At 41.7% G+C, this 17,501-nt stretch overlaps 1 protein-coding gene across 1 annotated transcript; it reads left to right on the top strand.

Moving 5' to 3' along the window:
- Positions 1-297: 297 nt before the first annotated feature.
- On the top strand, positions 298-16,938 carry map3k3 (mitogen-activated protein kinase kinase kinase 3). The gene is made up of 17 exons (XM_026351071.1): positions 298-1,649; positions 4,833-4,913; positions 6,290-6,411; positions 7,418-7,458; positions 8,110-8,209; positions 8,340-8,453; positions 8,661-8,781; positions 9,224-9,357; positions 9,666-9,739; positions 9,897-9,964; positions 10,321-10,416; positions 10,518-10,679; positions 10,920-11,068; positions 12,217-12,348; positions 13,358-13,487; positions 13,665-13,842; positions 14,522-16,938. The coding sequence occupies exons 2-17, from the start codon at positions 4,910-4,912 to the stop codon at positions 14,748-14,750; spliced, it is 1,854 nt and encodes a 617-aa protein (XP_026206856.1). The 5' UTR covers positions 298-1,649; positions 4,833-4,909; the 3' UTR covers positions 14,751-16,938.
- Positions 16,939-17,501: the final 563 nt, after the last annotated feature.

The raw sequence follows: 17,501 nt of genomic DNA, 5'->3' as shown, positions 1-17,501 counted from the left end.
AGCATTATCACTTTAGTGTTTTAAACTGCAAACAAATGTCCTAGTGTGACCTAGTGACCTGATGTGGAACCAAATAGCAGCTGGTAAAGAGGAGCTAAAAGTAACGTAATAATGGGATACTAGTGGGTCTGTATTAATCACTAATGGTCGCTATTTATTGGTTATTACGAGTAGCTGCAGTAGTCCAAGGGCGAGAAAGAAACTCCGAGTTTCCGACAATTATGAATGCAGCACGAGTCTGAACTACGTCACAGCTGGTGGACGCGCCTCCTAATAATGCGCGCTCCAGTAGAAAGACTTCGACCGAGCGCGGCCCCGCGGCTGTACGGCGCTAATTGCCACAGTTTGACGATCAGAAATCCCCCTGGGAATAAATCGATGTTATTACTGACTTACGGACGACGGAAAGCCAAGCTCCTGGAAAACACGGACGCAACACCGGAGAGCAGCTTCTGTGACTTGTTGGAAGCACAAGAGCGGGTTCCGGTGGCGATATTTTCTCTGTCAGGAAGTTTGACGTATTCGAGTGAAGATTATTTTTTGCTTTGTTTTGGTTGGAGAAAGTCGTGGAGCGTCGTCGGCCACGACTATCGCACGACAACTTGGCGACAGTTTCGTTGAAAGTTTCGCGTGTGTGTGTGTGTGTGTGTGTTTTTTCTTTCTCTTTTTATTTCGCATTAAAGTCAGTTTGGTGTTTATGAAAACCTAAAGGAACCGTAATGTAAGAGCCCGAAACTGTGCGTGCGTCTGAACATCGATGGCGTTGATGCCTCTGGGCCTGACTTTTTGTGTATAATACACATATGCAGGTGGTGTTTTCTTCTGCCAGTGTCATTTCAGACAGTTTGTGCAGTAGGTTTGAGCTCCATCATGTCGCCCTCTGAATCAAATTCCTCTGTACGTGTGTTACACTGAAAGGCCTCTATGCGCCTTTGCATAGTTGGATCTATGTCCATATCCAGGTTACAATGCGATGCGGCCATAAAAGTGGACACAGATACAGCATAGACCCAAACTTGGAAACGCAGAAGGAAAATCTGCAAACTTAGCAGGAAGAGAGGCCAAAATCACGGAAAGCGTCCGGTGTGTGTCTGTGGCGAGCTGTTTCCCCGCAGATGGATTTTACGCAGCTCCGCGTTTGGTAGTTTTTTTTTGTTTGTTTGTTTGTTTGTTTGTTTGTTTTCTGTCCGCATTTGGACACGGTTATGGGATCTAAGTGACATCTGGTGGGACTTGTAAAAATGTTTTGGAAATTCAAAACGTCCAAACACAAGAGGCTACAGCGGAGCAAGCGTTCGCCTTTGGGCCGCAGCTGGAGGAGCCTGATGTAGGCTTTTTCCATCGGAACATTTCCCGTGTGTAAAGTCACAGCTCACTGATGTGACCGGGTTTGTTTTTACAACCTGGGAAGCATCACTTTGTGTGTTTGCTCTAACTTTTCCGTTGGACCAGACGAGCCCCCCGTTACCTGTGGGGAGGGGTGAGGGGGGGGGGGTCAGCCCCGCCATGGCGCCCACGCTTTCTCGCACCCTCCCCGGTGTGCGGGTCTGACCGAGGACGCCGATGGACGTGACCCACAGCTGGATCTACTGCGTCACCTCTGCAGCGACACACCGGTGTTGTCCCGACAGAAGACGTCGACACGACAGGTGAGGGTTGTTGTGAGACGTGACACGTGACAGGGACGACAGGTACACGCTGAGTGCGTTATGCCGCATTCACATCCTATAGGAAAAACAAGCTTTCAGGTCTCTCGCAAGATTTTACACAGGCAAGATAAGTTACAGACAAAGGTATTGGTTTCATTCATAGACTGTAAAATGCCGTACACATTCTTACTTTCATAACACCACTAAACCTCACAACAGCCCTACTCTCTAACCTTTTTTTTTTTTTTGTATATTTGACATTTGGACATTGCTGGACAGGGATTGATTGCTCACTGATAGAGTAAACATACTGCAAAAGACCTCATTTTTAAAAGTTCAGAGAGAACAAAGAGGATGTTTTATCCCCTCTCCCCCTATGTCGAAAGATGTGTATATGTTTATGAAGTTATGGACCAAAGCAGGGCCACCTTCTCCTTCACCTTCTCTTTTGCCTTTAGTAATTTACATATTATAATTTGAACACAGATTGGCAGCAGAATTTCCCCTAAGTTTATATGTGTACCCTGAAATCAATGTTTCACCTTTGTACTGAAGCTTGTCTTTTGAAATGTACATTTGAATGCTTCTGTGTGTGTTGCTACCCAGATAAATGCATCTCTGTATGTGTTACATCTTTAGCCAAGGCAAGCACTTTGTATTTGCCAAGATTGCAATATTTAAATGTGGTGGGTTCCCCTGAATCAAAAGCACATGTGCACCTGAAACAGGAGAGACATCAGGCCATGGGATTTTGCTGTGAAACCCTGAGTCCAGATGCATCACTGGCCAGAGACAGCATGAGGACTGTGGCTGGGAAAAACAGCCTCAGACTAAACACCTCTCAAAGCAGACACAGAGGAGAAGGGGGAGAAAAATCCATGTAAATCCGGCTAGTCCTGGAAATGTGATACAAGCAAAATAGAGCAGACACAGCTGACTGGACTGGTAGAGCACAGCCTCGTTCTCCATTGGGGGACGTAATTAAAATCAGAAGAAGCAGAGAAGAGAGGGGAGCTTTGGGATTGGACACAGAAGTTAATTGTTGTGTTGTTGACGTCACTGACCCATCGAGGTGCACAGTTTGAGTTTTCTTTTCATATGCAGCACTCGCTGTTTTAATGGAGGGCATTTTGCCTAAAGAGGGAAGATAATGGCTCTCAGTTCCCTGAAGTTACTGGTACATCCATACAACTTCTTGGAGGAATTGCACACCTCATAAACTCTGCGCTATTTAGTATTTAGGGGATAAGATGTCATGAGCATGTTTGAAAGGTTGAAGGACAACAGTCTTTGGCACCTCCTCCGTTGGCAGGCAACACGAGAGAGTGGCAGCTGAACGTGGCAACGCTTCGCCGACCACAGACGGACGTGCCAGGCATTCCTGTGGGTGATTATTACCCAGAAATCCACACAGTCAATGAGTTGCCTCAGGTGCCGATGCTGACCATTTATCCACAGAAGTAATTTCCTCTACTCTCTTTGATTTTTAAGACAGTCTGGTAACTGTTGCTCAGAAACCAGTTATTTCTTTGTAAGCTCCATCCAAGACATTCACTATAGTAATCTCAATGGTTCTCTAGGATTAGCAAGCACCTAACTGCCAAACTACCACAGATGATTTAACTTGCTGCAACAGTGCATTATTTCTGAGGAAGGTTGTGTGCAGGGTACAGTCTGGCACTTTCCTTTGCTTTTCTTTTAGACTAGCCATGGGAAATTGCAAACCCGTGATTTGTCTCAGAGACTAATCTTATTTGTAGTGACATAAGTTGGCTTTTCAGTGTAACTTAAACAAACATACACATACTGTATGTAATGATTGGGCCATTCACAGTTGCTTTTGGTTAAACCTAACATGAAGTTGTCATCGTAGCAAGCTTGAAACTAATGCTGTGCCCTAAAGACGACAGTAATGGTGCAGGATCAAGTGTCAGCTGTACATGACAGGTTACATTTATTCAGGCAACGGTTGACAAATGAGTTTTTTGCACATCAGCAATATCTGACTTTAAGTCACTCTGCACTACAATGATCCCAAATGATTTGTGACAAGTTAGTTTTTTTGTTTAAGGACCCCAAAGTCACAAAAGCACGCAAGTTGTTCTATATTTTCCTTTCCTGAATTTTCCTGCCTTCATGCTGGTGACAGCTCGAGACATTTCTTCATGGTGTCCAGCTGTCCATATGTAAGTGTGTCCTATCCATGAGATATTTCAGCAACACTATAAGAGAATGTCTTTGAATTTGGCACAAACGTCCACTTGGACTCATGGATGAACTGATTAGAATAGGAGTCTGAACATGCCTGTAAACTGCAACTAGATGGATTGAGGGAGGAACAGAACCACAAGGCGGCAGTTTAGGTTTTTCAGTAAATGCCAAGGTTTGCTGTTGGAAATTTGGGAGAAACCTTCTCTGATGAAAGTAAAACCTCGGTTTATATAGCAGTGGACACCTTTACCAGGACAGACAGTATTAACCTGTTTACATCAATAATGGAGTTATAACACAGCTGAGCTGGGCTTCTGCCGCTCGTGCAACCAGAGATGTTTAAACCTGGTAGACATTTAAAATGGCAGGAAACTCCCTGTAAAAATTTTTCTTCCCATGTGAGCTGTGCCAGACTGATCCCTGCCAGTACAGCTTGAGTTCCAGCCTTTTCCAATTGTCTTCTTTTTTTTCTCATCGGCAAAATACAAAACACACATTCCCATTCACTGAGGCCTAGTGAGAAATAAAAAATCTCTCGGTCTGTGTCCAGCAGGTTTGGGGTACATATTTTGTATGTTCCTGTAGAGAATGAAGCATGATAAAAGGCTCATGCTCTAAATGAAAATTAGGTTGTCTGTTTAGTGTCACATTAAAACACCCTGTCATGTAACTTAATTATATAGGTACCATACAGTCTAATAAGGGTACAGAGTAGCTGTGTCTTGGTCTCATACTGTGATTCCTCTTCTTCCTCAATTTAGTAATGTCTACCCTAATGGCCATGTTGTATGTCTTAGGTACTTGTGCACTGATAACTGATAATATCTTTTGCCAAATGTCATCTCCTGTCTGACTGAATGACTCATATCCCTCTGCTCTTTCTCCAAGAGATAAAATATTAACAAAAACAGTGCTAATCATGGTTAGTTCAAGAATTTCTCTTGTAACTAGTTTTTTCTTTTATCTTTACAGGCTGTGGGTGGGTTGGCACAGCAGAGACAAAGTTTCTGAAGACTGGTTTAAAGACCACGTAGGCAAACATCACCACAATGAGTAAGTCTAAAACCCGATGTTGGCCTGACATATAATGCATGGTTTCCTCGCGACATGAGATAAAAACAGACCTGCACACTTACACCAAACACCATCCCTCAGGCCAAGGTCTGTGCGAGCTGCCGCTCCAGACACTGTCGGGTGATGGATTGGTTTTTCGGTATTGTGGAGATGGGGGTCTGGTTCTCTCTTCTACCCCGGGGCTGTATGATGTCTGTCCAAGCTACACAAGGAGAATATTTTCTTTTCGTGAGTTAGTCCAGCCAAGGCAGAGCTTGCCCTGAGATCAAACGTGGGAATAGGCATATCAAAAACACTGCACTCCTTCCCTGGCTCTAATACCATGTTACAAGACGTCTCAGTTGAAATGACTGACTGTCTTCACACACCTTTTACTGCAAAGCTAAGTACTGTAAGAAAATAACTCAATTATGAATTGGACAAACATTAATCAATAAATTTTACACATAATTTAACTATTCATCCGCTGGAGTTGCTTTGTACAGTCAGGCAAAGTTCCTCTTGCTGGCCTGCCAAGAGTTTCTTAAACATATATTATTACCTTACTGTAGAGGAAATAACTGTAACTAAGCCTGGTAGCAAAGAATCTATGTGCAATAGGGAGTTGAGATGTGAACCGAAGAAAAGTGAAGAGTGTGCAATTAGAATGATGAATCAAAACCAAGGTATTTTGTGGATAAAGTCCATTTAAATGCTGGAACTAGATAAGCATTACCAAAGGAATGTCAACTGTGTGTCAGTGGAGTGTGGTCAGCGTTGAGATGTTGCGTTCACTCAGGCTGCAGTGCTGTTGATTGTGCATTCAGGTGAGCATCTTTTAACTGTGGTTTTCTTGTCTTTGATTGAGCACGTTGGCAAATGGTAAAATATTTTACAAACGTTAACATTTTTAACCCTGGGTGTTTTGTCACCCATAAATACTTGTGGGCAATACTGTACTACACAATGCTATACTAAGAGTATGTACAAATTCTGATATGATGGCCTAGGCGGTCATCTGTGGCTTGCGTCACAGTATTACCCCGGTCTCTGTTCTGTCAGATTGTGTTGCCAAGCTCAAAGTAAGTGCTGATAAGAGATGTCCTGGAGTGCATAATGTGTATTGGGATGTTGCAAATCAAAGCGTCTGGTACATTTGTAGGTAGATGAAGCCTTTGCCCTGGTGGTCAGGAAGGAGGTTTACCTTGGTGTAAGTTTGGAAGGAACCACATACCCTTTGCGTTGTCTCTCTGTTTACACTGTGCTAAGGGATCCTCTTTCTTTCTTTCTTTCTTTCTTTCTGTTATACATCCACACCGTCTATTTCCTGATCTACACTCTAACTGTACATTTTCCCATCCCCTTACCCTCTCCAGATGAAAGACAAGCTCTCCACTCCATAATGAAGGACCTGGTCGCCCTTCAGATGACACGGCGTCAGCCTGTGTTGCCATTTGACTGTGGCAAACCCAAGACACAGGCCCAGACCAATAGACAGGTACAGTATAGCTACATTACGTATAGCAAGACCCTGAAAACCAAACCAAAAACTTTTAATATTCAACCTCACAAATGTCACAGACATTGTGTCATAAAGGAGCATCTGCTATGTATAAATGTAAATGTGTAAATAAACTTCTGTGAGTACTAAATGGTTATGGGTAGGATGAGACATGAAAAAGTTAGTGAGAAATGGAAAGATTTCTGTTCACAGCGTGAATTTCTAGCCGTCGATTAACACTCAGTTGCATCATGGTGTGAGAAATTAGACTGAATTTTGTGAAATTATGTTCAGTATATATGACCCTGGCCACATATAGTGAAAGTATTATTTTAGACTCATTACTATGTGTGTGTCAACAGTCATTTTTTTTATTTTGGACTGCTGCTATAATAAATCACCATTTATTTGGGGATCACTCATTCAGGTATGTTCTTGTTGGTCATAGTGAGTACATTATTTCCCTTGGCCCAGACACTTAGCTAATTTAGCATAATGTCAGATGAAGTCCCAAGGTGGCCACCCACTACTGTCCTGCTCCTTCATCTGAAATGTTATAAATCCACTTATTTTCAACTGCTTCTCTAAAAACATAGTTTATAGCTTGTGTGGAAAATTGGCTAGTAGCCCACCTCCCCACTCTTTTTACCAGTATGATTTAGATGGAGCCACGAAGAAAGGTGCTGCAAAGCAACTCACGTGCAGGATAGGATTTGATTAAAACCAAAGACTGTTCCTCTGGGAATAACAGTCTCCACCATTTTCCCAGCTTAATGCTGGCGCTTGTTAAGTGTGGAAGTGGGTTTTCAGTGAGTGACTTGTCTTCCCACTGAACATTCATTTTGTTGAACAAGAGGTGAACATGTGACATCATATGTGCAAGTGAGTCCTAAAGTATTATAGTTCCCAAAAGTCAAACCATTTAAATTGTACTCTGGGAAAATCAGATGTCTCCTTCTTCTTATGTCTGTTCTCTCATGTTGTCGCTTCTGCTTTGCCATAGGATGATGTCAGGATGAAGTTTGAGTTCTCAGGAGAGAGGAGGTGAGTTTTGGTGTAAACTGGATATCCTTGCGTGTTGTATGTGTGTGTGTGTGTGTGTGTGTGTATACAGTAAAACATGTACAGTTAAAAAGAAAAGCAATGGCACTGTTTGCAGTTTCCTGTTTCTCTGCATAAATTGGTCATGAAATGTGATCTAATCTTCACCAGTCAGTAATAAACCGTCTCCACGCTAGCTCTCCGTGTGCTGTACGTGGCTGCCCACTGCTTCCCCTGGGTGGGATGGATTAAATGCAGAGGACTCATTTTATTGTGACATATGACAATGAAAAGACTTCTTCTTCTAATATAAACAAACACACACACACACACACATACAGGCATAAACAGTCACTCACATGCTGGTCTTGTCACATGTTCCAGCTCATGACGAAGAGCACATCTCACACACCCCGACACTTAATGCAGACTGGTATGTGAGATGGGAAATGGAAGAGGAAAGGACTGTGGTTAGTCTGTGGCTGCTAGCACCAACCACAAATATGCAAGGTGTACTTAAAGGAATCTGCACTCACTGAAAACAATAACTTGTGTGTATTTTGCATGTCAATTAAAAACAAATTTCTTTCGCTACTGGCACAGATCTCTCATAATCTGTCCGTCTGTTTGATTTCTTGCTTTTTGTGTGTGTAGGATCCTGATGTTTGGACGGCCTGTGCAGTTTGAGGAAATCCAGCAGAAGGTTAAGACTGTCTTTGGGCAACAGCTAGACCTCCATTACATAAACAATGAGGTACAGTATACTGTACTGTATATGCATATATGTGTGATTAATTAAATATTTAGTTATAATCAGGAATCCTCTTGTGCTTGTTCATGTGTCATTGATGTTTCGTGTGTTTTCTCATCTTGGATCATCGCAGCTGTCCATTCCTCTGCGAGGTCAGGATGACCTGGACAAGGCAATCGACCTGCTGGACCGAAGCTCCAACATGAAGAGCATCAAGATCCTGCTGCTCACTCAGGAGCACAGCAATGTGAGACACACACACAAACACTAATACACTTCAGTACACATTGGGTGTGCATTTACATCGCACCGTTGCACCACTTTCTTCACCACAAAGCCATGTTGTGAAAAATAAAGGTTCCTCATTTGTTGACATCACACTAACAGTCCAGCTGACACGAAGCTGTGGTTTGAGGATGATGATGATGTTTTCCCCTCCTGTCACTAACTGCAGGCATCCTCACCCTCCCTCCATGTGCCGGGTAAACAGGTGAGAATCAAGCCCTCCCAGTCTACCGGAGATGTTAGCACTGTGTACCAATCTGCCGAGCCCAGAGGTCGCCATCTGTCAACTGGTACATACCTTCATATCTTCATTTAACGCTCTCTCATACAACAACACACCTATTCAAAAGAAGATCATGTAGAAATCAGCATTTTCTTGCTATTCAGTTTTGAACAATACACTTTTCTAAACCACCTAAATTTCGCTCTCTGTCACCTTCTGTCCTTTTCACTGGTCTTGCATCACAAACGTTAATGTGTCAATGTGTGTTTGAGTTGTATGACTGTGTTTGCCTTTGTGCTGCCCCTGGAAAATACAAAACTCATTTCAACATAGAGGAACAGGGCCCCATAGTTTCAAAAGTTATGCAAAGTAGTTTTTCTTCCAATATTGTGTAATCAACTGATATAGCATGTTGCTGTTAACATTTGAGCCCACATATTGTTTTACATGAACATTTTCTCATATATCTGATCTTTTCATTTATGCTCATAACTGCTGTCTAATCCCAGGTTCTCAGAACACAGGGCGTAGCTCACCGCCTCCTGGCTATGTGCCTGAACGCCAGCAGAGGATTGCCCGCCAAGGTTCATACACCAGCATAAACAGTGAGGGGGAGTTCATCCCAGAGACCAGCGATCAGTGTGTGAGTCATAGCTTCACAAATAAGGCAGAAATTCACCTTTATGTCGGACTTAAGATGTGTTCACATAAGAAACCCACCTTCAGCAGCTTGAATGAAGGCACTTTCTGTTTTCCAAAGCTGCTTCACTCACTAAAAGTTTTATGGGCACTGAAAGAATTTAGGTCTTTGGGGACAGTTTTGGATATGAAGAAACTAAATTAAGTAATTGGCTCTGAGGTTCCCAAGGTTTCAATAATGATTTTTTTTTCTTTTTCCTCTTTCTAAAATGTGCATGCACGTCCTTCATTTTCCATTGTGCTCGTGTTCAGGTGTTGGATCCTTGGAGCAGTGCAGAAAACTCTGTCTCTGGAAGCTGTCAGTCTCTAGACAGCAACTCAGAAAGGTGAGAAACAAACCCTGCCTGCTAGTGTTAAGACTGTACCTGATATGCTCGTTATATGCTTTCTTATTTTTCCATTCTAGCTTTAGTTGTTGCATTTTCTGTTAATTCTGTATTTCTTGTATACATCAAAAACAGACATCCTTCTCTTTTATCACAGCCCCTCACTGAGGAAGTCTCGCATGCACAGAGCAAAAAGTTACCCTGATAATCGTCAGGAGTGCTCAGGTGAGAGCAGTTACAACAACAGCCCTTTCCAGCAGCACCATGCTCTAACTTTCCTAGTAACCATGTAGAAATATTGTGTGAGTTAAGATCATTCACATCTAATGCAAAAAAGCATTGTAATAGTCAAACCACCAGGACACCATGACAGCAAACTAAACACTGCAGTATCAACCACAAACATAAATATTTGCCAGGTGCAACATTACTGATATGATAAATAAATCTGCTTGTGATTTGCTGGTTGGTGACTTCAGAATTTATACAAAAATCGTTAACTGGCTGAAAGTGTACGTGAAGAGTATTTTCATGTTCATACATACTGTGATTGAGATCTATCTTTGGATATTTGTTTTTAGACAGGGAGAACCATGTATATGACAGGGTAGCAGGGAAGGGGGGCACCTATCCTCGTAGGTATCACGTATCCCTGCATCACAAGGACCACAGTGAAGGTAGGACAATTAATCAGTCTTTCCATATAGTTTTGCTTCATCTAGTCTCTGACAACTATGGTGTGATATTAATCTCAGACAGCCTCTGTCCTGATCTACAGGTCGCCGGACGTTTCCGCGTATTCGACGGCCCCAGGGGAACCTGTTCACGCTGGTGCCTTCGCGCCGATCGCTCAATGGCAGTGAGGAGAGTCTGGGCAGCTGGCAGCTAGTAGATGCCCAGGGGAGGCTGCGTCCCCAGGATCGTTCTGTTGCCCATAAATGTGAGGTTTGATCCAGTTTAACTAAACATGTAATAGAAGTTTCTGCCCCAATTTACTCTCAGTGGGATTAAAACTCTTGAAAACAGTATTTAGGTGGTAAAATCCAGGGTAGTGAAATAATAAAAGTAAGAACTGACTCCTATATTTGACTTGTGTCACATGACAGTGTCTCTTCTCTGTGGTATGTTGAATATAGTGTATGTTTAAATGAACAGCTAAGTGTTTGTGTTTCTGTTTCAGCACCCAGTGCTCCGGTGACTTGGCGGCGGGGGAAACTTTTGGGCCAGGGAGCGTTTGGACGGGTCTACCTGTGTTACGATGTGGATACGGGGAGGGAGCTGGCTGCTAAGCAAGTCCAGTTTGATCCTGACAGTCCTGAGACCAGCAAGGTGAGAAACTAGCAAACCCTATTTTCACAGAGCCAGTTTAGTTTCTTTTTCTGATTTCCTCATTTCTCTTCCTCGTAATTCAGAATATTTAGTACTCCTGCTTTTAGATTTGACTTCTTGTTCTCCCTTCATTTGGTTATATACTGTATTATATGCGGAGGTTAGTTTTGATGACGGTGAGATTTTTGTCACCCGAGGTTGTGCAAAGCTTGTAACCCTTGCTAATCCACAAGTTTAGTTTAACTCTTTAAACATTACAGTCAAATATTAAAACCTTAGTATGTTGATTAACAACAAGCTTTAGATTTGCTAAGAATGATGTCATTTGTTAATCTGTTGAAGTCATTATGTTGGAATGCAGGTAGTTATCACGACTGACTGAGCATGACATTAATGAATTTATCTTAAAAACATCTTTGCACCATTTTTATGTTGTAACTTAGCCCCAACCATTATTTTGTACACTGAAAACAAAGTAATCAATCCACAGGAAAGAAAGTCAATAACTCAAGATGTGAAACGTGCCGAAGCGGTTTTCTTTCCTCCATCCACCCCTCACCCCCACCCCCCCCCCCCGTCTCCATTTTAATGTCTTTTCCTGTCTGCCAAAGAGAAAACATGCACTGTCACTTCCTGTATCTGAAAGTAGCTGAATGTTTTGGTGGTGAAGGGTGATGGGTCAGCATTGCCTTGGCCTTTCATCACCCCTTCGTACTCCCTCCTCCAGGTTGTAGCAGATGTGAATTAGTTGTTGTTATTAAACCAGCTTCTGTTCTGGGACTTGGGGATTACTGAGTGTGTCTCTGATTTCCCTCCGCTCACACACACACACACACACACACTGTTGTGGCCTCAATCACTGAAGTAAACACAGGAACTTCTTTTAAAGAACTGTGCTTTTGGCTTTTGTTTACTCTGTGCTTTAGGTTTCAGTTTTGGCAGAGTCCACACTGAGTCATAAAGCACTGTTGCTCATCCTTGTGTTTATGGTTACATTTGTTTGCCGTCACTGGTTACAAACAGAGGCCGAGGGAACTATGAAAGATGCACAGTTCATACTGTAAAGGCCAACTTTTAATGTTAATGTCTGAGCTGTTGTTTGAATCTTTAAAATTTTCACTTACCTGCTTGTCATTGTTTCCGTTCAGGAGGTCAGCGCTTTGGAGTGCGAAATCCAATTGCTGAAAAATCTGCATCATGAGCGCATTGTTCAGTACTACGGCAGTCTGAGGGATCACAATGAAAAGACCCTCACTATTTTCATGGAGTACATGCCGGGGGTGAGTCATTTTTCACACGCCAGGGTTTCTTGAAAACTAGAAATCACTTAAGTAACCAAACTCTTTGTGTTGAGTCAGATTGTATGTGATGATGTGCTGCAAGACAATTGTAATTTAAACTCAGCGTGACAAGACAGGGAACAAATACAGCAATCGGTTCCCATAATATTAAGATATTAAGTTGGTGATGCAAAGAATTTCTGGCATTCAAAAAAATGTCTGGGGCATGTTTCCTGTCCTCCTGCTTGTAATTATTCCAAAGGCTTAAAAAATACTTATTAGCCACAGAAATTTTTCCAGGAACAGTTTTAGGAACATGGGGATTTTACCTCCACTAAACCACATAAACCTTGTTTCAATCAGATTCACCGACTATAGTTACAGTACAGGAATGTAGGGAATTTTCTTACTTGTCCAAAAACTTTCATTATGGGGAGAGACTAGGGAAGGTACATAATGAAGTACAAAAAGAACCAGAAAAAATATCACTAGTTCTCTGGTGTTATCCTAAGATAACTAAAGATAGAGTAGTTAATTACTACTACTCTGCCTTCTGACTTTTTTTCTCCTATTCCACCATTTATTTTCTGTTATGTTTTTAAATATCATACAAATTAGCATTATCAAATACATGCAAAAATGTATAAATATATAATGTATAAATAAAAATTTATACATATAAATAAAAGCTCTTCAGACGTGGTTGAAATGAAAAAACAAAAATATGTAAAAGGAATTTTTCTCCTTGAGGTGGTTTTATATTTAATTCCTGGGACTCCTTAATGTCTGGAGTATTTAGTCAGTCAACAGTTCCATTACATAGTTTTCGAACGCATCATTTTCAGCTTTGGGAAACAGAAATTTTCAAGTTTTTAGGTATGCTCCTTTACTTACTGCATTCTTGGCACAAAACCTTTATTACACATCAGTTAGGTCATCTTTATATCTGTATATAATCACAGTCTGTTGCACTGGTGTCTAAGCCTAAACCGTGATTTCTTCTTATCAGGGTTCAGTCAAAGACCAGCTGAAAGCCTATGGGGCCCTGACAGAAAATGTAACCCGGAAGTATTCAAGACAGATCCTGGAGGGCATGTCCTATCTGCACAGCAACATGATTGTACACAGGGACATCAAAGGTAGTCCTGCTTAACTACAGAGGCTGTGGCACTATACTCTTTAGACAGTAGAAAGATGTTGTTCAGGCATGTTTCAATATATCCGTGTTTGGCTCTAACTACCGGTGGAAGGTGATTGGTGAAATAATAATAATTATAAATAATAATCATTTATTTTATGTCCACTCTGACTTTTAGGTGCCAACATCCTGCGGGATTCAGCAGGAAACGTAAAGCTCGGAGATTTTGGTGCCAGCAAGAGGCTGCAGACCATCTGCATGTCTGGCACGGGCATCCGCTCTGTGACCGGCACCCCTTACTGGATGAGCCCGGAAGTGATCAGTGGAGAGGGCTACGGCAGAAAGGCTGATGTCTGGTAAGAACAGGGGATTAGAGCAATCTAAGCATTTGTTGCTGCAAATGAATCTGATACCTGCTCATACTACTGGCCAAACAACAAGTTTGTTAACTTGCATAAAAGTGTGTTTTCACCAGCAGTATTACATGTTAGAAATACACACAGAGGTTACTGTACATACACATATTCACAGGATTATGTGGATCTCAAGTCACTGTGAACTGAAGGGATGAGATGTGAATGTGAATCTAGGGAAATCCCATCCTGTTCCTTTTAAAGTTGCAGGAGCACTTTGCTCTTAAAAGGAATTAACTTTCTAATAAAGTGAAGTGCCTGCTGTATGTAACCATGTTCCCTCACACAGAGCAGAAAACATTCCCTAATGCAATCTGATTGGGTGGTGACCCACCAGGCAAGTGATGTGACTGGCTGAAGGCCAGTCAGACAGGTCATAACAGGGTTTGGTATGTTCCAGGTTCTCAGCCTGAGCTGGAGGGGGAGTAATGCTCCCATGAGAGGCTTGTACCTCCCAAACAGGTGGAGGAGGCCCTCTGCAGACACAGAGTGTAAAACCTTCCATTCAAAACATTCATTGAAAGCTTTAGTGTTGAGTAGCTGAGACATAATAAGAATATTTATTTCTGCTTGTTGTGTGACTCAACTGTAGATTACAGTGAATCATGCCTGTCTTTTGCAGGAGCCTTGGTTGTACAGTGGTGGAGATGTTGACAGAAAAACCTCCTTGGGCTGAATACGAGGCAATGGCAGCCATATTCAAGATCGCCACCCAGCCCACCAACCCGCTGCTGCCCTTGCACATCTCTGACCAGGCACGGGACTTTATCCGCTGCATCTTTGTGGAGGCCAAACACAGGCCGAGTGCCGAGGAGCTGCTCAGACATCCCTTCTCTCAGATTCTGTGCTGAAACCTGCCTGGTTTCTGAACTTGTACCACAGACTAGCACAGTAGCCTCAGCAGTACCTGTAGCTTCCACGCAACCCATCCATGACAGAAAGCCAAACATGGACGTGGCCCGATTGTCAGTATTACACCCCGTGACCCTCTGCCACTGTTCTGATGCTTTAAAGAGGAGTCAGGGTCGACTCCCAAATTCAAAGAACAGGCAGTTTGTCAATTGCAGACAATGCAATGCCTCTAAAACTGGTGCCAGTACATGCTCTTATAAGAGTCACCACCAGGGGGAAACAAAACACAGATTGATGATCTCGTGGGCTGCTGATGCTCAGAAGTTGCTGCATCATTAGGTCATAGCTCCTACACCATTTGTGTCTTCTTCCTTGTGTTTACATTTGGTAGTTGGCAGTTATGACAAATGTCAGGAATACCCAAAGTGTTTGACTTTTAAATATTTGGCAGAGCTGCATTTTAAAGTTAAAGGAGGATTACAGCTCACATTGCCCAGAGGATGCAGAATACCACTGGTGCACTACAGTGTTAATTAGACAGGTTGTTCTGTTTTTTTCCCAACTTGGCAGCACTGTTTATTTCTATTCCCTTTTTGGAAGAAAGAAAACTACCCCCTTAGAGCTATAACTCTAACTATACTATACTTATAACTAAAGCTGTTAAAAGATATTTAAGCTATTTGTGGTGCATTTTGCATTTCTAGCTATATATATGTGTATAAATTGAAAAACACAGACGCGCAGTGTCACATAAGATATGTGTAGAGTAGCTACACTGGAGCTAAAAAACAACATAATGATCAGCTAAACGCAAAAATCAATAGTAAATAAGCTATGGCATGTTCTGGTTTCAGCTCCTCAGAAGTCAAAAGACGTCATTTAGCATTACTAAGCATGCACAATATTGGCAACCACAGTAGAGCAGGATGCACTGTAGCAGCACACTGTCGCTTCAGCTGTGTCTCTCATGGATGACCAGGACATTCAAGTCATTGTTACATCTGTCAAGCATCTTTTCTGAAAAATAAGAGATCTTTAAAGGACAGAGTAAGTCGTGAAAGTATCTCTAGAATGACTCATTTAACCAGTTGAATGAGAAGCCTAAATGGTCAGGTTAGATATAAACAAACAAAAAAAAATAACATTTGTATAACAAAAATCATAAAGAATTGCTGCTTATTTTTGATCAGGAAGCAAAGTTGCAAATTAGAAATGTGAAAAACTTTTTTTTTTATCATTAAGCTAACATTCAGATAGTTACAAGAGCTTGAGAAGACTCTGGAAATACCTTCACAGCAGTGGTGTGTTTTTTAAAGACTGCTGGGTATTTCATTTTCAGAGATACTAATGCTTAGATCTGTGACTTAAATATAATTGTAATAAATTACACAAACTGGGGCGATGGAGCTTCAACATCTGGTTTAAGTCGGAGAGAAAAAAAAAAACCCTACCCTACCTTAGTGCATTCAGGAAAATTAAGGGAACCTGTGTTTGTTCAGTACAGTCTGGGAATTGAATTGAATAGTCATGTAAAGTTGGAGACACACATGTAAATGTGTAAGAGGATCTGAGGGTGGATTTTTTTTGACACTTCCTCATCTTGTTCTACCTGTCGCCTTCTACCTGGCATCTCACAGTTCTTCAGTATCACAGCTGTTCTTAGCCTGCAAAGTGCCAAAAAAGGGACAGATACAGGATCATGGTATGGTATGATTGTGGTATCAGTTAAATGTGAGGATCAGACGAGGTTTTTCATGGAAAGAAATGCAAACCAAAGGCCTTCATTTGAAGGTGATTCCTGTTGCCTTTGACTAAGATGATACTGTCCACATGTTTCTGGCCCAAACATCCCTGACTGAGAAACTTAAGGATTGATTTTTTAATCAGATGCACTTTTTTTGTAAAATGAATGTTGTGGGGTTTTTTGTTGTCTTTACCAAATTGATTTTTTTTTTTACTTCAAATGTGAAAATGGTTTCACTATTATTTATATCCCCACGCCCCATTCCAATTAGATTTTATAAGCAAATATATATGTATAAATATAGTTTTTATATTTAGACTGTGTCAAATCTAATGATGCTTTCAGGACATAGTGTCATTCAAAGTAAATCATTTAAAGCAGCTGGTTTTGCAAGTTTATAAATGAAAAATGGGTGGAAAACAAACTCTGGCGGCCTGGTTCTTGATCCAGTTCAAAAAGCATACATTCCTTGTTATGCATTGAAAAACCAGTATTACTGGACAGGATACGGAAACCGTGCATCCTTTGGCACCACGGTGCTTTGAAACATAAATGAGGTGTTGCGATTGGAACCTGTGAAGCCTAAACTCACGAAAGAAATAGCTGGGAATGTTTTTTCGTGTGATTTCAGCATTATTAAAGATAATTAAGGTGCGTGCGTGGGTGTGTGTGTGTGTGTGTGTATGTGTGTGTGTGTGAGCCAAAGGATCAGAGCCAGTGCTGTATGTCAGAGTTCGCTGTTCAACCCAGGTGACGACTTTGTTTATCCCATGGTTCAGACAACAAGTCCAGTAATGAATGATTTTCTGGGCAAAGGGCTTGCTGCTGCCTTAATGCTAATATGAGAGTATTTCTATGGGGCTGCTACATGCTAATGGCAGCTATTAGAGTGTGAAAACAAATCTTAGAAAAAGGACTCTGGGATAAGCAAATGAAAACAACTAGTTGTTAGAAATCTACCTATATATGTATATGTATATATATATGTGTGTGTGTAAATGTATGA

This window comes from Anabas testudineus, chromosome 8 (genome assembly GCF_900324465.2).
Source record: "Anabas testudineus chromosome 8, fAnaTes1.2, whole genome shotgun sequence".
Classification (NCBI taxonomy): Eukaryota; Metazoa; Chordata; class Actinopteri; order Anabantiformes; family Anabantidae; genus Anabas; species Anabas testudineus.
Note: the sequence above shows the minus strand (reverse complement) of the source record. Positions and strands in the feature narration are given on the sequence as shown.

What these genes read in the sequence shown, in the direction of transcription:
- map3k3 (XM_026351071.1), top strand. An exon ending in AGGTCGCCATCTGTCAACTG is followed by an intron (nt 8,782 to 9,223) that starts GTACATACCTTC and finishes GTCTAATCCCAG; the next exon opens with GTTCTCAGAACACAGGGCGT. An exon ending in GGCAGAAAGGCTGATGTCTG is followed by an intron (nt 13,843 to 14,521) that starts GTAAGAACAGGG and finishes TGTCTTTTGCAG; the next exon opens with GAGCCTTGGTTGTACAGTGG.